Source organism: Gouania willdenowi, chromosome 9, assembly GCF_900634775.1.
Source record: "Gouania willdenowi chromosome 9, fGouWil2.1, whole genome shotgun sequence".
NCBI classification, from domain to species: Eukaryota; Metazoa; Chordata; class Actinopteri; order Blenniiformes; family Gobiesocidae; genus Gouania; species Gouania willdenowi.
In genome coordinates this window covers 39253103-39278002 of record NC_041052.1, presented here as the reverse complement: position 1 = coordinate 39278002, position 24900 = coordinate 39253103, and the positions used below count along the sequence as shown (strand labels likewise).

Sequence of the window (24900 nt, the reverse complement as noted above, 5' to 3'; positions counted from 1 at the left end):
TTATTGCCTCTGCTTGCACACTGAGGCTGATATGAATATCATATCCGTGTCGTTCTCAGCGCACACAGGGGGGCAGACCTCACCTGCTCAGTAGCTCATCCTCTTCCACAGAGCGTTTAAATGAGCTCCTTTAAGTCCAGTTGTCACACGTTCAAAAATCATCTTTGTTTTGCTCCACCTCAGATGTAAAGATGCCGATTTTCATCTTGAAATTGTGTTTATTCTAGATTGGTCTCAATGGGCGGGGCCTCGAAAACAGGAGGGCGTAACATGTTAACTACTTATCTATCAACACCCGATCATTTGTACGCTGGGATTGGTCGGATCAATGTTTCATAAATCACACCTTCGCACTCAGATTTACACCAATTTTCACGCAAGGTTGATAAATGAGGGCCAATGACTTCAAAAACACACAAAACAACAGCAGAAATAAAAAATACCTTTAATCTGTCCCGTATTAATGCTTAGATTGGTCGTTATTCTAAAGTTGCCCATCTCTGCATTAATATGATGCAAAAAAATAAAGCCTGTAAACAGCAGCGGTGCATTTTGATGGTAAATCCTTCTCAAACACATCCAGATTATTATTTTAAAAGGTGAACAATCTGCATATTCCTGTTCTGCAAAAAATAATAAACCCAGTTAAATAATTTAAAATAAGCTTGCTCATGATCTATTATATATTCAAGAAAAATGGATATAACCATAAATGTTCATGACACATCCGCTTTGCCTGGGATATAAACTGAAATGACTGACCTTTTAGCCTGCAGCTCAACTTTAGCCTGTAAACTCTGACCCAGTAAGAGATCTAAGAAGCACTGGTGCTGAGGACGGGTTCAGGTGAAACAGCCTTAAAGCTCCTCTGTGCAGTTAGAGGCTCAGCAGCCAAGCGTCTCAGTGGGTTGTTTAGTGTCACGTTGAAGGTGCCCTTCACCACTGTGTTCATAACACCAGCACTCAGCTGCACAGACAGATAAGGAGGGCACATGACAAACGATGATGAATAATAAAAACGTCTTTTATTAATCAATAAAGAGGACTTCTACCTTCTGGGGGCATATGGATGACACAAACATACAGTATGCAGTGGGAAAAAAACAACAACCCTCTAATGCAGATATGAGAGCAAACTCACCTGTGGAACATACAGTACATGCAGAGGTGTAAAATGTACTGATATATCATACTCAAGTAAAAGATTTATGGCATTAGAAAATAGAAAAAATATAATTAAATATATAAACCAATGTGTGTGACATATACAACTAGAATAATTGTATTTCCTGAAGAAAATGCAAGTGAGGATGTAGGTGCTGGCCCACGTCACTGAACACTGCATTAGCCTGGCAGACCCACTTGTTCCTGTTTTTCAGAGTGGTGGGGGTCTGCCGGTGCCTATCTTCGGCTCACACGGGGTGCAAGGCGGGGGTACGTTGCGCCAATCCATCGCAGGGCAACATACACACACACATGTGACAGGTTAAGAAAGCTACCCCCTTACCTCTCCCACACTGTTGGAGCGGAGGGCGCAACACACACAGAGACAACCACTCACACTCACATTCACTCCTACGAGCAATTTAGAAACTCCACTCAACCTGTCAGTCATGATTTTGGATTGTGGGAGGAAGCCGAAGTACCCGGAGGAAACCTGAAAGAATCTAAATAAAGGAAAAAAAATAAAATAAAATGTTGAAGAAAGATGAAAATTGTTGAAAAAAGATTAAATGGGGGTGAAACAGTTTGAAAAAGTTACGACAATTTGTTTGCAATGATTTTAAGGTAAAAACTGGAGCAACTCCACTTTAAAAATGAGATCAGATGAAAAGTCAATGCAGTTGCACAATTATAAAAGTACAAGCATAAATCTTGGAAACTTTCTGAACGTTTTGATAGTTTATTTGCAAGAATTAGACAAAAGGAGTTAACGGTTAACGGATAAGGTCCTGCATCGTTACTGTCAGCCTCAAAAACAACTATTTACTCAGTAACGTTTGGTGTAGAAATGTAACAAATTACTTCTTTTTTTTTTTTCTTTAGTCCAATTACTGATTTAGAAATAGAGTAAACTCAAAAAAGTACAAGTACCCTTAAAAGCAACAGAATTACAGTAATGTAAGTACTTGTAATTGAGTTTCCTCTGCATACATGTGGACTAATATGACACAAACACAAGATGAAGTAGATGCAAAATCAGATTTAATTTATGGTTTGTTATTGGGGGGAAATAAATCAGCAAAAAAGAAACTAGTCTGGACAAAAAGACTGAAATTAATGCATTTTAAAAAAATCAGAAAAACTTGCACACAAACTATTCCTTTTTCAAATAGTTTTATACAAAAAAAATTTGATTAAATAAATTATTCATAAAACTGTCAAAAGGTTAGAATTTTAAAATAACTATTTGGAAGAGTGTGTTCTTTTGGTTGAGTGAAATTGTTATACAGTCGATGACTATTATTATGACAATTCTTAAAGAATGAGAGAACGAGTGTGAGGAGAGACTCATTTTCAAGAGGTGAAAGTAATGGATTACAAGTACTCACGTGACTGTAATTGAGTTGTTTTTATGGATACTTCAACTTTTATGACTATATTTCTAAATCACTAATTTTACTTGTATGTACTTAAGTACTCTTTAAAAAAAGTAAAGTAATTTGTTACATTTCTACACCCAACCATTACTGAGTAAATTAGTATCATTTAAATGATCAACATGGCTGCATCTTTCTGACATATTGGCATTAAAACATAAAAAAGTCAACAGTATCATAATGCAATATATTATATACATATAATGTATATAAATGAAGTTCCAATTGTGGTAGATTGGGTCTCTTCCTTTTTAAGTTTATACATGAGATGTTTACTGTATGTAAGGAAACCAAGATTTATTACCAATAATAAATGTGGGGGTGAACTTAACTTGTAACTTTTACTGTAAGTACTATTTATTTGAGCTAATTTTAACTTACAAATATCTGCAAAAATAACAGAAAAATACACAAAATGACAACATTGATAGACAAAAATGAATTCAAAAACAAACAAAAAAACTACAAAAATACACAAAATGAGTCCTAAAACACACAAGATGACTACAAGTATACATAAAAAGCAAATTAAAACATCCAAAATGCCAACAAAAATAAGAAAACACAAAAAAACAACAGCAACAATACACAAGCCATTTGTTCTTTCTCGTATTGAGCCCTGAAGTAGTGGAGGTCCGATTTCATCTATAGATGATATATTCTAAACAAAACTTGTATGTTTTATGAGTCTGGAAGTATATAACCAATTGTTAACCAACATGGCACTGTTCTAGAGTTAATAAATGTAGCTATACATTTAATTTTAATTTTAAATTGAATTCATTGGTCAATTTGACAAACCTTTTATTTTATACAAATGCCTTAGTGGAAAATAATTTAGGTTTATACATGAGATGTTTACTGTATGCAAGGGAACCAAGATTTATTACCACAAATAAAGATGGGGGTGAACGTAATTAGTAACGTTTACTTTGAGTACTATTTAATTCAGCTATTTTTTACTTAATATTTTATGCATGACTTACTTGTACTTGAGTACAATTTCAACCAAGTATCAGGACTTTCTACACCTCTGGTCATTTCTAACTCAAAGTCACAACAACATGTGGATAAAAGAAGAGTTCTTTAACACACTGATGTTAGATGTGGTTTATGACCAGTGGAGAAGTTCTTCAACTATTCAGGGAGTTGCTGTTGACATTCTTTAAATCAGGGATTTAGAAAATAAAAAGGGTACGACTGTGACGTGGAACAAAATTGAACCCATATATCTCCACTTTATTGAATAATTGTCCCATTATTCATGTATAAATTATTCAAGCGAAAAGGCTGAAATGTACAAGTTATTCCTTTGGTTCAAGTGAACAAACGAGTCATGTTTGCAGAGCTCTCCATATTTTTATGACATGTTTTTATTAGGAGGACAAATGTGAGCATGCTGTGGCCCAGACTTCTATCAAACAACTAAGATATAAACTCCAAACCCTGCACATGTTTCAGCAATATTTGTTAAATTAAAATGTATTTTAATGAAATGAACACCATTTTTTTTTTTTACTTTGGACTTTTTAGAGATATTTACTTATCAAGGATTTTATTTACAGACATATAAAAACATGCTAGGGCCTATGATGTAAAAAAGTAAAAAAAAAAAAAAAAAAAGTTAACATATTGAAATCAATCGGATCATGTATCAAATCAAAAGCTGACGTATACACAGCCAATATCAGTGTTGAGATCAATTACATATTTCAATTACAATTACGTCTCTAATTTTCCATGTTCAATTCAGTTGCATAATAAATTTAAACTGAATTGTTGGTTGGGCTTTATTGAAATAAAATGACAAGTGAATGCATTTGCCATTAAATGTTGTTTACTTGTTTATGTTCATAATTAATTTATAGATGATTCCCTTACAAGAAACATCAGGGATATATGAAAGCTCACCTGTACTATGTCCAGTATTCAGGTATTTATTTCAATCACACTGGTTACATTATTATTTTGGATAAAAAGTCACTATCATTTCGGATTGAATTGTTCTAAATTAACCAGTATCGTCCATGAATCAAATTGGCAACAACAAATCGTTGCTAAAACAAATTGTTTTACTCCTATAAACTAGGTTCTAAAAATGTAATTTAAACATCCTACAATTACAACTAACATCCTCCTAAAAACAGTCAAATAGTAACTAAACCCCAAAACCAGCTTCATTTGTAAATCAACAAACTCCGGGTGTTGTTCTTGCATAGAGATAAAAATGTCACGGAATAAACATTTTTAAAGTGCCTTTTGCTAACTAAATGGGCCAATAATATCACGTGAACACAAACAACCAATTAACCTAAATGTTTAATAAAATAATGATCGTCCGTTACGGAGCACATCCCTCTCTCTCTCTCTGAATGACAGTTGTCACATCTGCCATGTTTCAGCACCAAGGACAGCACAACATCACCGCTAATTTAGCGACAATGACCACTAAACTTTCAGAACACAAAAACCCACAAACACAAAATATTTACACACTTTTACACCATAACATAAGGCCATAACTCCTCGAATAAATCAACAGCACAGCAGAAAATTAAAATAAAACATGTGCTTACCTTTTCAGCCATGCAGAACTTTGTATCCTCACAACTTTTTTTTCATATTTCACAGCTGAGGCCTGACTTGTCTTACATAAACCTAGAGTAGCAGCTCATCTTAACTTTGAACTGAGCCGCTGTTCTAATGTCTCTATAGAACGTTCCCCATGGTCTCCTTCTCTTCTCTCTGTCCCCGAGTCCTCCTCGTGTCCCCTGGATAGTTCTGCTCCCGTTTCCTGTCTGATGGAGGCAGGTTCTCGTGCATTAGCATCGTTGCTACAGGTGCTGCTATTTGCTACGTCAACTGCTGTTCTGTTGCTGCTCTCCTCCATGATTTCCACAGAAACAACACTGGACTTCTTTACCTCAGGCTTAGCTTCACTTATTGTCCTAAAAAACCTCTTTAAATCCAACTGCTATTTTTTTTAGCCATTTTCTACCATCGTCCAAGCTGACAAGACACAATTTTTGTGGAAAATCACACTTCAGACGTAGCGTGGGGGCGTGGTCTAACTTTCCCCTCTCTTCCTCACTCATGCTCAGTTTTTACATTCAAAATTGTTTGTACAATGACATTTCCAGTGATTTCAACTCAATAAAAGATGCAGCTGTCCAAATATAATGCTTAAAAATGTAATCAAAACACCTAAAAGCAAATAAGATGCTGTAAAAAAAATAATAAAAATAAAACAAAAATGAGGTACTGGATCCAATCAAATAAGTGCCAGTTAAAATCTGGGAAGTGCCGGATCTTGCGCTTGATCCGGCCCAAAATAAACACTGGTTCCACACTCATAATCTAGGCTTCATAAATGTATATTTTAGCTTTAAACATCCTACAGTTGCATTGTGTATTTTTTCCAAGTTAAAATCTTGAAAAAAAAAATGGCTCATCCCAAAAACAGTCAAACAAATAGTAACTAAAGCCCAAAACCTGCTGAAAACAAATGTATTTGGGTTTGAAGTGTTGTTAAGTGATCCTAAATGTAAAAAAATAGTGAAGGAAAAGAGAACACACACAACGACACACACAAGAATGTGCAACATGAGTGCGTACTATGGGGCTACATGTGCTCACACTTACTTTACACACAAACACTCCAAAGGTAGTGTCAGGGGAGTCTGGCTCTATTGAGTTATCAAAGCTGTTTCTCTCCCTGGCTTCCTCTCTCCTGGCTCACATTTACACATCAGTATGCAGCCAAAGGTGCCGCAGCAGGATTTAGGCACATTTGTGGAGCCTCTCAGATCTCACTATTGATCCAAGTGGGAAAAGGGCTGCAGGTTCAACTTCAGGTCACGCTCAGGGTTACTGAGGAGGTCGAGGAGATGCAAAGATCTGTTGGAAGTGACGGCACCGTTGGCATGATAATGATGAGGTGGATTATGGGATGTTTCACTGGGTCAAAGATGGAAGAAGGGAAAGGGGAAACTATGGCGCTTAGTGATTATTTTTGCTCAGTATGTATGCAGAAGTACACAAGGAGGGTCTGGATGTAAAGCTTTTCCCACAACACACATTCACCACATGCAACACTGATGCCAGTCAAATAAAGGACGTTAAAGCTCCATTAGGTACATAAGTCAACTTATGCAGCGTAACCCACGCACAAAAACCATGACATGAATACCAATATAGCTTTTTATCAAATAACTAAAGAACTCAGAATCAGAATGGATTTTCTTCACCAAGTACAGTTTAAAAACAGCACAAAGAATTCAACCTGGCAGTTGGTGCGAAGAACAAACACACCAACACACCGAGGCAGCCATCTGCGGCACCATCATGTTTAGATAAAAAGTGGAGGAGCTTTGCAGTGAGGGCAGAGGTAAGTCACGGTAAGTCACGCAAGATGTTCTGAGAGTCACGTGACAGTCTGTGAAAATTCAACATGGCGGCTCGCTGCCTTGACTAGCATACCAACTTTGTTTATTTGCACATATTAACACTTCTTACCGTTAAATCCACGCCACAAACGAGAGCCGACCACGCGCCCTCTCACCAGCCAGAGTGGAGGACCTCGAAGACTTCATCGACCGATGTTACGCCGAGTACGTAATGGAATTCGGACCGAAAGCCTCAAGCACATCAGGTAAGTCCGCTAAACGCCGAAAAAATGAATCAACATCAACAGACACGTCAGATCTGGAGGCAGAATCCCACACCGAGGTCCTAAAATCCATCAATAAGAGGCTGGGTGTGGTCGACTTGCTGCACCAAGATTTTCAGGAAATGAAAACCAGCCTGGAATTTGCATACCAACAAATTCAGGACTTACAGAAAGTCAATCAAGACATCATTTGGCTCTATCTGCGGTGACCACGGAGGTAAAAGAGCTGAAAAATGAAAACAAGCTTCTTAAAGAGACAGTCCTGGATATCCAATCTCGCAGTATGCGAGAGAACGTAATACTCTCAGGTATTCCAGAAACCCCCAATGACGACCCAGAGGCTCTGCTGAAAAAACTTCATGTCGTCTGCGCTTAAAATCCCAGCAGAAACCGTGAAAAACATCACCTTTCACCATGTCCATCGTCTCGGTCCACGCAGAGGTAACCACCCACGCCCTATCATTGCCAAATTTGAACACTTTCAACAGAAAATCCAGGTTAAAAGTAAAGGTAGGGAACTTAAAGGTACGCAATTCGGCATGAATGATCAATTCCCTCGAGAAATAAATGAACGCCGAAAAACCTTATATCCTATCTTCAAAGAAAACCGACAGAGAGGCCGTAATTCCAAACTGGTCGTAGACAAGCTTTACATTGATGGCCAACTATTTAAGGATTCTAACATCACCCCCTGGCTCTACTAAGAATAAAAAAATAAAACATATAAAAAAAATTAAAAAAAAAAGAAAAGAAAAAAAAAAAAAAAACAAAGGTGATTTATGAGTTAATATTGAAAGGATAATTCTCCACTCATGGTGTAGTTAAGGTAGCACTATTTAAAAGATAAAATGTGTGTGTGTGTGTGTGTGTGTGTGTGTGTGTGTGTGTGTGTGTGTGTGTGTGTGTGTGTGTATATATCTATTCTATGTGTATGTATATCTATACATATGTATGTTAACAAAATTAAAGAAAAAAAAAAAACAAATAAAAAATGAAATATAAACAATAATAATTAAGTATGTATGTATATATATACAGTGAAGAAAATAAGTATTTGAACACCCTGCTATTTTGCTGGAATTTTCATGGAAGGTGCATGTCCACTGTATGAGAGATAACCTAAAAAGAAAAATCCAGAAATCACAATCTATGATTTTTTAACAATGTATTCGTGTGATACAGCTGAAAATAAGTATTTGAACACCTGTCTATCAGCTAGAATTCTGACCCTCAAAGACCTGTTAGTCCGCCTTTAAAAGTCCTCCTCCACTCCACTGTATTATCCTGAATCAGATGCACCTGTGTGAGGTCGTTAGCTGCATAAAGACACCTGTCCACCCCATACAATCAGTAAGACCCAAACAGTCAGCATGGCTAAGAGCAAAGAGCTGTCCAAAGACACCAGAGACAAAATTGTACAACTCCACAAGGCTGGAAAGGGCTACGGAGAAATTTCAAAGCAGCTTGGTGAAAAAAGGTCCACTGTTGGAGCAATCATTAGAAAATGGAAAAAGCTAAACATGACGGACAATCTCAATCGGAGTGGAGCCCCATGCAAGATATCACCTCGTGGGGTCTCAATGATGCTAAGAAAGGTGAGGAATCAGCCCAGGACTACATGGCAGGAGCTGGGACCACTGTTTCCATGGTCACTGTTGGTAATACACTAAGACGTCATAGTTTGAAATCATGCATGGCACGGAAGGTTCCCCTGCTTAAACCAGCACATGTTAAGGCCCGTCTTAAGTTTGCCAATGACCATTTGGATGATCCAGAGGAGTCATGGGAGAAAGTTTTGTAGTCAGATGAGACCAAGATTGACCTTTTTGGTCATAATTCCACTATGCGTGTTTGGAGGAAGAAGAATGATGCGTACCATCCCAAGAACACCATCCCTACTGTGAAACATGGGGGTGGTAGCATCATGCTTTAGGGGTGTTTTTCTGCTCATGGGACAGGACGACTGTACTGTATTAAGGAGAGGATGACTGCAGCCATGTATTGTGAGATATTGGCCAAAAACCTCCTTCCCTCAGTCAGATCATTGAAGATGAGTCGTGGCTGGATCTTCCAACATGACAATGACCCAAAGCACACAGCCAAGAAAACCAAGGAGTGGCTTCGTAAGAAGCATATCAAGGTTCTGGAGTGGCCTAGCCAGTCTCCAGACCTAAATCCAATTGAAAATCTTTGGAGGGAGCTGAAAGTCTGTGTTACTCAGCGACAGCCCAGAAAGCTGACTGATCTAGAGAAGATCTGTGTGGAGGAGTGGGCCAAAATCCCTCCTGCAGTCTGTGCAAACCTGGTGAAGAACTACAGGAAACGTTTGACCTCTGTAATTGCAAACAAAGGCTACTCTACCAAATATTAACGTTGGTGTTCAAATACTTATTTTCAGCTGTATCACACGAATAAATTGTTAAAAAATCATAGATTGTGATTTCTGGATTTTTCTTTTTAGGTTATCTCTCATACAGTGGACATGCACTTTCCATGAAAATTCCAGACCCCTCCATGATTTCTAAGTGGGAGAACTTGCAAAAAAGCAGGGTGTTCAAATACTTATTTTCTTCACTGTAACTTGTACACTTCAGCCAAAGAAATAATGCGTAATGGGAGAACAGTCCATAAAAAGACACAAAGATCCTACATTAAGGAGAATTAGAGAACATTTTATAAATTTTATAAATTCAGTCAGGTACACTTTGAGTCAACAAATATTGACATATCATAGGTTTTAAATTACTTTTTTCCTGCTTGGCATCTGCTGGCTGTGTCTGTATCAGGGTTGGGGTCAATTGGATTTGTAATTGCGTAATGGATAATTAATTACATAATGCCATAATAATCATTGCAATTGTAATTTAAAAAATCTGTCGCCATCGTAATCGGAATTAAATCTTAATCAAGTTCATATAATTGACTTTGTAATTGTAATTAGGGACATTCTATAAAAAATGTCAATTATAAATTAGCCCAAAACTGGGGAGCCGTGTTACAGTTCTATGTATGGTTCTACACACGTCGTTAAAATATGTTTCATATTAAGCTTTCCCACATTTCACCATTTAAAAAGTCTAAATCGAGGGGTACAGTGACACAGAAAAGGCTCAGACGCTCACACCAAAAACTAATAAAACCTATATTTTCATTGATTAGGAAGCCGAACCAATAGACAGGAAATAAATTAGATGATAGATATTTGTTTTGTTTTTTTTGTTTTTTTTTTTTTCTTACCTTGTCTGCACATGCTGTTGAAGGTTAACACTACAAGAAGTGCAATCTTTTAACAGCAATGCATATTTTATTATTGCAATTAAATAAATGAATTTATTTCATTGCATAATTGTGACCATCACCAGCCCTCCCTAGGGAAGGGTAAATACTTTATTAAAGGGAGGATGTAAAAAAGAGAGGGCAGTGTTACACCAGGGTGAGGGGGGTGGGGTGGGGGGGGGAGTTAACAGGGAGGAGGGATACAAGATAGGAAAACGAATGGGTGGGGAGTAGTCAATAAGTTTCAAGTGATGCGATGTGAAATTGTGGTTGTGTATATTGTGCTTATTGTTGTGTTATCAAGCCAGTTTGGTGACCAGTGTGCAGCTTAGGAATAATGGTGGTGGCTGTGAGCAGAGGAGGAAGTGAGTGGAAGTTACATAAAACAGGTATTTGGGAACAACGTGTCTATGGTTGAGCCCAGTGTGAGTGTTATCCCACAGCCCGAGGCCAGTGCGTCCATGACAAATGTAATTCCAAGAACCGCTACTGCAAAACCCATGAGCCGCCCCCGGGCCCGAAGAAGCAGTCGGGCCAGCAGAAAGAGCGGGAAATCTAGGGGCCCCCGGCGACCACCCCACGGCCAAGCAGCCCCCCGAACGTCCCCAAGATCCCAAGCCGAGAGGCAGCCATTGCCCCCCCATACACACCCGAGAAGGCCCCAAGGAGCCAAGGACCCAGCGCACCACGCCACCGATCCCAACCCCCAGGCACCGCGGGGCCCGCCCCCAAGGCCACCAGGAGACGAAACAAGCACCAAGCCACACCCAAGGGGGAGAGGCACCCCCGCGCCCCACCAGGCCGACACCGCCCGGAAAGACCCCGCAAGGAGAGACCCCGGCAAAGCCCCCCTGAGACCCACCGCCACGCCCGACCGCACCATCCTGATGTACTTTTACTCTATGCAGTGGCCCAGCCACCAACAGAGGGGCCAGGCCCCCACCGGAGAGGCCCAAATATGTGTACCAACCCACCACCCTGTTATGGTGCCTCTCCATTCCCCAATGGAGAGGCACTTCCCGATCCCCTGTGTGAATGTGTGTGTTTGGTGAATGTATGGGGTGTAATTAAAAGAAGGGGGATGGAGGGGAGCGGTGCTCCCCATTCAGCCTCTGTGGATTTATGTGTATGTGGTGTAATAGGCCGGAGGGTTTAAATGATGATACACCCTTTGGGGGGTGGCATGTTGAGATGTGATTAAAATTGGAGGGATTAGTAGGGCAACTAGAGGTGGGAGTGCCGCCCCCACGCCACTACATGGTAACGCAGGTGGCGGCCCCCTCCACCCCCAGCCCGACCATCCAGCCCCCCAAGGGTTGGGTATGGATGTGTGGTGCATTTTGTGAGTGAGCCAGACCAGCTGGGAGTGGGGTGAAGTGAACATGTAGGAGGCCTGTCCGGTGTGAGCCGGGCCCGTCCGCATGGCGGGCCACTCGAGAGGGTAGATGGCGCAAACGGGCAAGTGGGGATGGGGCGATATTTGTTTTTAATGTATTTTACAGCTGATTTATGACCTGTTTTCATAAGAGATGCTAACAGAAATCTAACACAGGAGAATGGATACCTTTTATTAGGTTATTATTACTGAATTGTAATTGAACATGGGTAATTGAAAACGTAATTGCAACTGACAAATGTAATTGACCCCAACCCTGGTCTGTATACTAGTCCATGAATGGTAGCGGCTAATCAAGCCTGTAATCTACTGTGCAGTAAATGGAAATGTGTAATGAGCCCTTGACGCTGACTCATGCCACTTCATACTGGGCGGGGCGACCGTGGCTCAGGTGGTAGTGGGTCGTCTTCTGATCGAGAGGTTGGGGGTTCGATCCCAGTACCTGACTATGTGTCGAAGTGTCCTTGGGCAAGACACTGAACCCTAAGTTGCTCCCAGTGGTGAGAGTGAATAAGCTGATATGTAAAGCGCTTTGAGACTGCTTCAGTGTGGGGATAAAGCGCTATATAAAATCAAGTCCATTTACCATTTACTGTAACAGTGTGACATGACACACCTATAGAGACGTATACTTCCTGATGTTCTAACCACTACTTGTCCATCACATAAAAACCTGCTATGCTTCATTGCACATTTCCAGCTGTTGACTTTAACTTCCTCTTCAGCAGCTTTTCTCGCCACTCGTCATCCTTGATGATGCGTTCCTGGCACTATTTTAGGCCCGTCTCTTCTTCTGTCACCAGTCATGCCTCATTCCCATCTCTAACTTACTGCTCATCGCTTTCCATCTCTAATTTCACTCCTCCTCCTTACTGTTTCATTCTCAGTTATACAGATAATTATCAAATCAAGCACTTGAAAATGCTAGAAGATCTCATTGCCTTAAAAAGTCGTCATGAGATGCACAATGTGTCGGAAATAATATCAAACTCCAGTGTGTGTATGACAGATCACACTAAGTTAAGCTCATTATACACGCTGTGTGTTAACTTCATGTAGATTTATGACGTTAACATCCACAAAATATTTGCAAGGCATTAGAATACTATGCAAACTCGTCCTAAGCTCCCAAAGTGGGGTACGCAAATTGTTATAGGCTGTACATGAAGATGAATAAAAAAAAACAAAAAACAGCATGACAATCATTGGAAACTACATGCATTGCCACAAATTACACATTAGCCTCTGTTAAACCTGATATATGCCACTGCATCAGGTTGATGCCGCAGCTACATGTAGCTCTCTATGGGGATGTAGACCCCCACACCGTAACCTGACATGCGCCTCCCTAAAATCATGACTGCGCGAGATTTAAAATACATCAAGTTTTCTATTTTGGTGAAATCAAAAATTACAACATCATCTATATTGATATGTATACATTCTATAGCTTATTTTGTATTAAAATACGCATTTTAGGAGTCACTGCTTTCTCTACTTGTCAGAACAGCATAAAAACCTCATTTAGATGGATATCAGAGTGCATCCTCACCCAGACCTTCCTCTCAACAAGCCAAACGACAGAAATCACTCACACGTACTGTCCCTTAGAGGAGAAAAAGCCAAAAGTTGCTCATTTTATGCACTTTGTTATTAAATGAGCCTGTGTGTCATTTTACATCAGCAAATTAAACCCAGAATTGTCTTTCTGGTTAGACTTCATTTGAATTAGGGCTGGGCGATATATCGAATATACTCGATATATCGCAGCTTGTAGTCTGTGCGGTGTTGAAAATGACCATACCGTTAAACTCGCGGACTTTTTTTTTTTTTTAAATATCTTAGTGGCATTATGCACAAAAGGTGCACTTAAATTTAGTGTTGTTTTGAAATGTCATCTTAATGACAACATGCACAAAAGGGCACTATTTGTTTTAAAATATTGTAGTGGCATTATGTACAAAAAGTGCACTTTAATTTTGTGTTTTGAAATGCCATGTGAGTTGCATCCTGCACTAATGTCTTGTTTTGAAATGTCTCTGTGACAATTTTGCACAGAACGTGTTGACAATTTTATGTTTGAGCCACTCACTGTTTAATAAATACAGTTATGTCAACTTTGACTTAGTTGTGATATCCCCTTTTTTGCATGAAAGTTTAAAATTGGCATATATTAATGCAGTATGATCAAGAATGTTTTAATGTAGACATATAGAATCATCATACTGGTGTGATTTTGTGCATCAAAGTGTTAATTCAAGGGTAATGCAAAATATCGAGATATATATCGTGTATCGTGACATGGCCTAAAAATATCGCGGTATTTATAAAAGGCCATATCGCCCAGCCCTAATTTGAATTAAAATAATCGAGATTTATATCGTATATCGCTATTTTGAGAAAAAATATTGAGATATGAGTTTTGGTCCGTATTGTCCAGTCCTAACTGTGCGTGGCGGCGACGCAATCCATAAGGGCTGTGATTGGTCCCCTCCAAAACTCACCCTCGACTTTTTCCAGTCAATACTGCCATGTTTCAACTTTTTGAAGAGCGATACAAGATACAACAAACTGAGTCGCGAAGAGAATTGAGACAAAGGAGCAGACATGACATGTACTGTTTAAAGTCTACAGCTTGATGTACTTTTATACTTTGTGTTGCATATGTTTATACTGAAGAATGAAGCGCACATTTTCAAACTGTTGTTTTCAGGTTTGTGTCCAACAATACACCCATGGTTAGGTGGGTAAGTAGTATTTCAGAAGTAAATTGCATTTTAAGATGCTTAAAAAACATTAAACATTGTTTAAGACTCAGACTCTCTCAAATTCAGCCAAACATGGCCGAATTCTGCTCATCCTCTCAACCTCACCTTTCTCATTAAAGGTGTACAGAGTTGTATTTCACCATTTCAGGGTGGTGAATATGTTATATTACTGATATATGTTTAATCAACAAATGTTTGGTAGATTTATTTTTCACTGAAAACACCAGTAGGCTAATTAATAGTTTTCTTGTGTGCTTACAGATTTTTTATAATTTAATTATATATTATTCGTCAACAGGAAACAGGTGAAATTCAGAGACAAATTTCACTGTAGGGCTACATTGTATATGTCGTTACATTATTGTGTTTTTTAACTGTGCAGGAGTAGGGGGACATGGCTTCAGGTTAAATATCTTAAGGGCTACGGGACTGTGAAAGGTTTGTGAACAATTGATTTAGATCACAGGAAGGCCAGAAACAAAAACAAAAAAATAGATAATAGTAAAAACATTACTAAACCAACCTATTTTTATGTAACTAGCTATTGTCAGTTACATAAAAACAGGTTATTTGGAAATACATTTTACTTTGAATTAGAGCTGCTAGAGACAAACAAAAAAAAGTTCTAATAAAGCATATTTTCATCAGATGCATAGAAGTGTTTATCCTCCATTGTTACTGTGACTTCTTGTGTTTCTTTGCCAGACAAGGAGGAGGACAGTGATTCACTTCACACTATTTTTGTTCTAGTTTGTTCCCATTATTCCCTGTGTGCAAAACTTTCAATTTTGGTCATATTCAGATCTTTCTGTGTAAGCCCAAAAATAAACATCCGCCATTGATTTTGCTGCTATTTTGATGATGATAATAATAATAATAATAATAATAATAATAATAATAATAATGATGCATCAATTTTATATAAAGATACTCAAAGTGGCTTTACAGAATTAAGTAAAAACACTTCCGTGCATTTGTCTACGGGACTTCCCCATCCCACAATGCAATGCGCCAAACCTTTCTGACGATGTCAATAAACCGAGTGATGAAAACAAACTTTCAAGCAACAATTTCAACCTTTTACATCTTTGTTCCGTGCAAATTATCTTTGATTTATTGACCTATGAGACCTGCATTATGTCTTTATATGATTGAAAAGTTTAAAGATCCCAAACATTATTATTACTGAGGGATATGGCATAACTAATAAAATCAAACATAATTTTAACAAATTTTGCACCTTATTCTCAGAGGAGAGGATGATATTACATATTTGATTAGTTTACATGTTGTAGTCTTATAGTTTGTCCTTATGAAACAGAACTAAAGGAAACAGAAGCATGGAGCTAAAGGAGCAAAAAGTCACACAAATACAGAGTCAGGGAATTTTTAGCACTGTGGATAATTTGATTGAAAGCTATTACTATCAGCGTAGATCAATAAATTAGAAAAATAACAGGTCAGAAGTAGCGATTAACTTCTTGTTAAATTACAAGAAAGTGTTTGCTGCTAAAAGTTCAAACTGTTTTTGTTTACAAGCTTATACATCGGCAAGGCAAGGCAAATTTATTTGTATAGCGCATTTCATACTCAAGGCAACTCAATGTGCTTTACATGATAAAACATTCAATTGTTTAAAATCAATAAGAACATTTAAAATCATCAGTAAAATCAATTAAAATCATCAGTAAAATCAATTAAAATCATCAGTAAAATCATCAACAAACACATTACATCAACAACATGACAAAAAATCTCTCTCAATCATATGCAGTAGAGAAAAAAAGTGCCTTTAACTTTGATTTAAAAATGTTCACATTGGATGCTGACATCAGCTCTGCTGGCAGTTTGTTCTACTTCTTTGCAGCATAACAACTAAACGCAGCATCACCATGTTTACTGTGAGCTCTGGGCTCCACTATCTGACCTGTGTCCATAGATCTGAGAGACCTACATAGGAAAAGTGTCTGTTCTCATTTTATTGGATCTACGTGCTGCATTTGACACTGTGGACCATAACATTTTGTTGCATTGATTGCAAACGTAGATTGGACTGAATGGAGCGGAGTTATTTAGTAAGCACTAAAAAATTTGAATCTGACAGATTATCAATGTTCTGTGGGGTTCCTCAGGGCTCTGTTCTTGGACCCCTTCTGTTTAGCCTTTATATGCTTCCTATAGGACAAATTCTACAGAACTGTAAGGTTGATTATCAGAGCTATACAGATGACACACATTTATTGGTTCCAGAATACATCAGTGAATGTTAGTCAGGTATGAACCCAGCAGGTCTCTCAGATCTATGGATACAGGTCAGATAGTGGAGCCCAGAGTAATGCTGGGCGATATATCGATATGTTAATCTATATCGATATATTTCACACGGACAATATTGTTTTTATCGATATAGTTCATTTTGTATTAAAATAGCAATACATTTATTTCCATTGGCCACAAGTCCGCACCTATTTCTCCTCTCCCTCTCCCGTGTCCATGTCTCATACAAACAGCCACTATGCCCTACGAAAAAATGAGTGAAAGCTTACCATATCACTAAAGACATGGTCCCCATAACAAGAAAATCTATGACATGCATAATGCTCAGTAAAACACTGTCTACACGCTATAGAGATCCGGAGGTCTTCGTGGGTCAATAACGTTGTAAACAGGACTCAAAAAAACTAGTTACCGTCACACTGCACGTTAATTTTATGCAGGGGAAGCTCAAACACTGCTTATATGTCGTTTCAGACGTGACGGGAACAGAAAAGTGACATAAAACTCCGTCCATGCGCTCAGTACAAATCAGGAAGAAGGCAGGTCTGACTGAACTCTGACCTTATGTTACCATGGCCCTTAAAGGGACAGTCCTCAGAAGGCAAGCATTACAGCACATGTCTGTCTGTGTGTGCGCGTGTTAGTAGTGGTAACTGTTTATATATTTTGTATGCCACTTTCGATAATAGTATCTGATAATTTCACAATTGTCAGTAATAATAAATAAATAATTGATAGCTAATTATAATAATAAAAAAAAAATAAAAACTGTACAGCACTTTGGTCAGCTGAAGTTGTTTTTAAAATGTGCACAAATGCACATAATTTATTTTTTAAATGTTGATATTCTCTACGCCTCTGTTAATAAAGGTCCCTGTGTGACATATGGCATGTGGCTTTAACTGACCCTAACCCTAACCCTTTAACCTTATTTTAAGGGTTTGCCTCTGGAAAAAAAGAAACTAAAAGATAGGCTATGATAAAATAGTTAGGGAAAACCCCAATTACATTACAGAGAAAGCATCAATATTGTGTTACCATTCTGGTTCAATAGTACGCATCAAAACGTCATCTCAAGGCAAGGTTACAAATATCAAGATATATACAGGACTGTATATCGTGATATAGCTTGAAAATATAGAGATATTTAAAAAAGGTTAAAGCCCAGAGCTCACAGTAACCATGGTGATGCTGTGTTTAGTTGTTGCGATGCAAAGAAGTGGAACAAACTGCAGCAGAGCTGAAGTCAGCATCACATGTGAACATTTTTAAATCAAAGTTAAAGGCTTTTCTTTTTCTGTATTGCGTATAAATGAGAGGGAGATTTTTATTATATTATTGTTGATTTAATGTTTTTACTGCCGATTTCCAGGTTCTTATAGATTTTTAAACTGTCAGATGTTTCTGTTGCAATTTTGAATGATGTAATGAATTGCCCTGTGTACGAAATGCGCTATACAAAAAAAATTACCTTTCCTTGAAGTACACTTTAAAGTTTCCCAAGATGCATTTGGAACCTATAATGACAAAAACCTGGAAAGATTTTCAAAGACCCTTCATTGTTTTACTGACTAAACAAGAGCCCTATTTACAAAAGTGTTAAAAAATGGAAGACAAGAAGACATGCATTTATTTTGGAAAGGGAATGTTTGATTTTTAGCTTGAAGCCGGTCCAAGGACAATTTTACTTTACGCTCGTAATGCATGATGGGACGGTTGAGTATGACTAGTGTACCAACTGTGCATAGTTATTTAAAAAAAAATGTTTTACCTTGTCTGCACATGTTGTCAAAGGTCAACACTACAAGAAGTGCAATCTTTTTAAGACAGCAATGCATGATTTGTTATTGCAATTAAATAAATGAATGTATTTTATTGCATAATTGTGACCATCACCAGCCCTCCCTAATGAAGGGTAAAAAAATACTTTATTAAAGGGAGGATATAAAAAGAGAGGGCTACATTACACCCAGATGAGGGCGTGAGGGGAGGGGGAAGGGAACAGGGAGGAGAGACTCAAGGTGGGAAATGGAAAGGGTGGAGAAGAGTTGATTATCTTAAAGTGAGAGTGAGATGTGAAGTTGTAGTTGTGTCTATTGTGCTTATTGTGTTGTATAACACAGTTGTGGTAGCTGTGGAGGGAAGGAGTGAGCGGTAATACCTAAAACAGGTATTTAGGATCAACATGTCTAAGGTTAAGCCCAGTATGAGTTTTATCCCACAGCCCAAGGCATTCCAGTGCATCTTAGACCAATGTATGTGCAAGAACCACTACTGCAAACCCAAGCACTGCCCCGGGCCCAAAGATTCAGCGAGGCCAGCAGAAAGAGCGGGGGCCAGAGAGCCCCAGGCCACCCCTCCACGGCTGAGCGGCCCCCCAGACGCCCCCAAGATCTCAAGCCAAGAGGCAGCCACCGCCCCCCACACACACACCCAAAAAAGCCCAAAAGAGCCGAGCATCACTAACATCTGCTCCCCCACCCACATCCAACCCCCCAAGGGGAGACCCCAGAGAGCCTCCCGCCCGAGATGCCAGCAGAGGAGCCAAGGCCCACGCCAAGCAGGCGGCCAGAGCCACGCCAAACAGGCAGCTGGAGGGCGCGTGCCGGCGGGCCCAGAGCCAGCAGCGACCGGACACCAGGCCAGAAGCACCCGAAATAGAAGCAGCACCGGGAGCAGCCCGCCCAGGGACAACAACCACATCCCTAGCTGCCTAGGGCACCAAGAGGACGCTGCAAGTTGCCCCGCCAGGCCCCCAGGCGCAACCGACCGAGCCCCCCAGAGCACCCCAGAACACCTTTTATCGATGCCGCATGCACAATTCGCCTGAGTTATTGCTAAAGTCAGCCACCGGTGCGCAGATAGCAGGACAGACCTACCAGGCGGCCGACAGCGACCTCAACAATCGGAACAGCTAGCACCGCCCCCCAGCAAACAATGCAAACAATGAAGCGCCAAGCAACCCCGCCCCAACCACTGTGCATACTTAAAAAATATCCTCATATATTACACATCTGGGTATTTCTTATGTACTCAATGTTTCCATACTATCTAATGTGAACGCACTACATGCTCATTTTGACTTCAGACTTAGTACGAGTAGTACGTTAGTAAAAGATTTACAACACAGCCCATATTTCTCGGATGATGGATGGATAAATGGATTGATGGATGGATGGATGGTAAATGGAATTCAGAGGTATAACAAACACTACAATTTTGTTGAGGACAAATCCGGACACCAATTTTATAGCTGAACCAAATTGTCTGTGACATGACGACCACATATGCAGCGTATATATGAATATATATGAATAGTAATTACAAAGACATCTGGCAGAATGAGAGAAGAGTCACTGAGAGGTGCTTAAAACTTTATGCTAAGCAGTGAGAACAGAGATGGAAGCAGTGAACCGTAGAGGAGAATAAAGCAGACAAAGGAGAGAGAAATCTATCTGAAAACAGACGGGAAGGAAGAGAAGAAGGAGTCTAGTGATAACGTTACACCCGTGGACATGAACATGATGAACTGTGTTATGAAGTTTGAATCAAACTGGGGGTTTTTGTCTTTGATGTTCACCCATCAAAGTCAATACACATTGAAGCAACATTATCACTAACACACGCATACACAACAATACACACAAACATGCACAAGGCACCAGGGTTGAGGTCAATTACATTTTTAAGTATAATTCCATCTTCAATTAACTATGTTCAATTACAACTCAATTACGATTAGGGTGAGCAGCATTATTTTCAATTAAAACTATAAGTATCTTTTTTTTTCCCCCTGAACGTCAATTACAACTAGAATATTTGCAAGTGAGCTTAGCATTAGCATTAACTAGCATTAGCATAAACATATGTTAGCATTAGCATAAACATATGTTAGCATTAGCACAGCATTAGCATCAATCTAGCTTTAACATTAGCCTAGTACTAGCATTAACATAGAGTAAGCATTGGCCTACCAATAGCTTTAGCCAAGTATGAACATTAGCCTAGAAATAGCATTAGTTTGACATTAGCAAAAACCTAGCATTAGCACTAACTTAGCAATAGCATTGACCTAGCTTTAGCATTAACCTTGCATTAGCATTAACCGAGCATTGACAAAAACTTTGCAATAGCATTAACCTAGCATTAGCACTAATTTAGCAATAGCATTAACCTAGTATTAGCACAAACCAAGCAATAGCATTGGTCTAGGATTAGCATTAACCTAGCAATAGCATTGGTCTAGCAATAGCATTAACCGAGCATTAGCATTAACCTAGCAATAGCATTGGTCTAGCATTAGCATTAACCGAGCATTAGCATTAACCTAGCAATAGCATTGGTCTAGCATTAGCAATAACCTAGCATTAGCATTCACTTAGCAATAGCATTGGTCTAGCATTAGCAATAACCTAGGAATAGCTTTTTTGTCCTTTTTGCACTAGTGAAGATACATGATGACAAGATAACAAAGGAAGGATTGTGCAGGAGAGAAATGAAATCTGATGGCTTATAAAATATCATCCCCTCAAAAACACAATTTACAAAATGTTTTTAAAAAAAAACAGCAAAGAAAATTTAAAAACAACAACAGCTTAACATTAATATCAGCCGAACATTAGCAAAAGTTTAAAACATTTCTTGAAAATTGTGGGAGTACTTAGAGCAAGATGGAAACAGAATAATAACCATTTGCATGCATCCTTACTAAAGTTAGAATTCAATTAATCACAATTACTGAGCCTGAAATACATAACCCCATCAAACGTAACTCTTACTCTTGTGTTAGCTTCCTGTTAGCATCTCTTATATTAACGGGTCAGTTTTGACCCATGTCTTGAACCAGGGGTGTCAACCTCATTTTATTTCAGGGGCCACATACAGACCAGTTTGATCTCAAGTGGGCCACATATTTTAGGCAGGAAGATAAGCAATTTCAATAATAATGTGCCCTAGTAGAAGACTACACTTTACAGTAAAGCTTTTAGTTAACTGGATTTTAATTTTTATTGATCCTTTAATGTTGCTGTTCTTATGATATTTATGCACTCTTGTTTTATTATTCTATTGTGTTGCACTTGTACTTTTACCACAACTCTGTACAGCACTTAGTGATTTTATCAGCAAAAAGCGCTTTATAAATAAACTACTTACTTACTTAGTTTGCGCCTCAACTTTTTTTTACATAAAAAGTATATGAGACCAACAACATCCAAGCAATAAGTGACCTTAACCTTAAATTCACCTACATTTCCATGATATTATGAAGAATTGTTACTTAACTTAGTAGAATAATTTGAGGAATTATGCAGGATTTTGAAAAAAAAAAATATTTTTTTTCATCAATTTGAGATAAAAAAAAATATGACTCCCATCATGTGATATAAGCTTGGGAAATTTGTAAATTTGTATCCATGTGTATTTGGAAAGGCTGAGATATCTACAACTGAATTATTTTGTAATTTACACAGTGATGCATGTTTTTTCTGTCATTTTTACTTTCTTTTGCAGGTCGAATTAGATGCACAAAAGGGCTGGATTTGGCCCCCAGACCTTGAGTTTGACAGATGCCTCAATTCATCTGTATAATACAGAAAAATAAAAATACCTATCATCCAATTTGTTTTTCGTCTCATGGTTACCTTGTTAGCCTCAGACGCACTGACTGAGCGCCCCAGATCACCTTTTATTGATGCCGAGCCTTAGTTATTGCTAAAGTCAGGCCGTTACATTCAAAACCTACTTTTTATTTACGAAAGCGTACACCAGATGATTGCAATAATTAAAGCGGACAAGCATCCCCTCTGTATTGATCGCAAGAACGCTACGTGCGCCCAGTACAAGACAAAACCTCGTCTGGAGTAGTAGCAGCATTTGAGCATGGTGGATAGCCGCATGGATAACCACTAGGAACTTTATAGTGTATCATGTTTTTCTGCAGTCTGTGACTTCTCCTCGCCCTCTGCTCTCTTTTCTGTTTCAGGAGTCTTGAAGTTGGAGCTGGATGTTCCTGAATGATGGTTCATGGCTCAACTAGTCTGGGACACTGATGGTCTATCCCTCCATCCTGTTCTGATCGTCCTTCTGTTCACTAACCCAACCAGTCGAGGCAGATGACCGCCACCTCAGAAACTGGTTCTACCGGAGATTTTTTCCTGCTATAAAAACCAAATAAGGGTGTTTTTTCTTCCCACTGTCGCTAAATGCTTGTTCATGTGGATCTTGTTGGGTTATGTCTTTCTTATTATGAATTTTATATTGTTAAGCGCTCTGAGATGACTTTTTTGTATTCTGCAATGTATAAATAAAATTGAATTGAATTGAATTATCAATTACACGATTACAACTATAATTGCATGGCACACACACGTTGAGCCTCTCCTGAAACTCAACTGTTCATTAAAGCAAATCCATGAGTCACGCTGCAGCTGCTCAAGAGATTTTAGCCATTGCAAATATGGTGAAGAAAATCTGCTGGAGCTGAAACGCAGCATCAGAGGTGACTGAAGGGACTCCCAGAGCACTGGTGTTGGTGGTAACACACAAACTGGTCTGAGCACTTCATAAGCTGTTGATCTATTGGGATTTTCACACACAGCAAATCCTGACTTTTACCGAGCGCGTTCCAAAAAAGAAAAAAGGAAAAAATATATCCAGTGAGCTGCAGTTCTTTTAGCTTAAGGTTCTATTGGATGCAGAGGTCAGAGGTAAATGGAATGGCTAGTTTTAGAGGAAAAATATGCAAACACAGATGCAGAGAATGACTTCTTACAACCAAACTTTGCAAAAAAGCACTTCAACGCACACAAAAAACTAAAAAATGAAGTGAATCTGCAACAGCTGTGACAGCTATTAAATAGAAACAGGTTGATAGAGGAGCATTAAAGTTGTACAATCACAGATAATATAAATATATATACTGTAAAAATATTTAAACGATTCCCATAGTCATTGTCTGCTGAAATATAATGACCAAAAAGATAAACAAATATCCATCCTGGCTTATTTTGCATGACAATGGCAACAATAGCAATGAGTTCACAGTCATAAATGTAGTTTTTTTTAAAAATCATCAAATTAATTACAGACTTTAATTAATCATGATTAATGGACATAAGTAATGCCCTGACACTATATAACACTGTGGTGCTTAACTGTGGTCCTAAATGGTCCCTGTCCTGCATGTTTTTGATGACACTTTAATCTGATGATTGTGCAGCATAAAAATAAACAACCCCAGGATTTACATTACATACGTATAATGAAATCAATGATGAGGCATGAGGTTAACAGGTCATAAAAGATTAAAATACAATTTTAAAAGCCTTGTTACCTGATACGAAGCAGGTCCAGGGTTGTTGTTCATCAGAACTTTGAATCGATCTTCTCTTGAAGGAATGAGAGCCAGTTTGGGAACAGATTTTATATCAGGGTCGTACTGGCCTGGACCTGAAAAGCACAATTAAATTATGAGATAAAAAACAATTGCATGTAGAATAATCACTCAAATGTAAACAGTAGGCTCAAAAAAACACAGCCTACTACATGTTTTGTACTTTTTTGAACACAAGAGTTTGTCTTTCACAAGGTGAACTCAGCACTTTACTTATTACATGAATTGCTAAAATCCACTTAAGCACAAACACCTTTCATCCAAATGCAGTTTGTTTTGTGTCTGCCAGATTCATGGATTTAGTTGTAAATAAATATCACAAAGTAGTAATTTCTAAGGAAATTCTAATGGTGATAAAAAATATTTTAGTCAGGTATTAATTTTTACCCAATCCAAAAATGCCATTTTTTTGCTCCACTCCCCTGCAGCTGTTTATGTATTAAAGAGACAAAGTATTCACTGCCTTTACCTGGGAGGCCTCAAATGCCCAAAAACCCAAGTTTACTGTTTCTTTTTTCTTT

General features: G+C 38.6%; 1 protein-coding gene across 1 annotated transcript in view; it reads right to left on the bottom strand.

Moving 5' to 3' along the window:
- Positions 1-814: 814 nt before the first annotated feature.
- The window catches only part of stpg2 (sperm-tail PG-rich repeat containing 2), a 108443-nt gene continuing 84357 nt past the window's right edge, over positions 815-24900 (bottom strand). The window contains exons 12-14 of the mRNA XM_028458134.1: positions 24320-24435; positions 19472-19699; positions 815-967 (exon numbers count right to left, since the gene is read on the bottom strand). Coding sequence (XP_028313935.1) covers positions 815-967; positions 19472-19699; positions 24320-24435 — 497 coding nt within the window. The remainder of the gene's footprint in view (positions 968-19471; positions 19700-24319; positions 24436-24900) is intronic.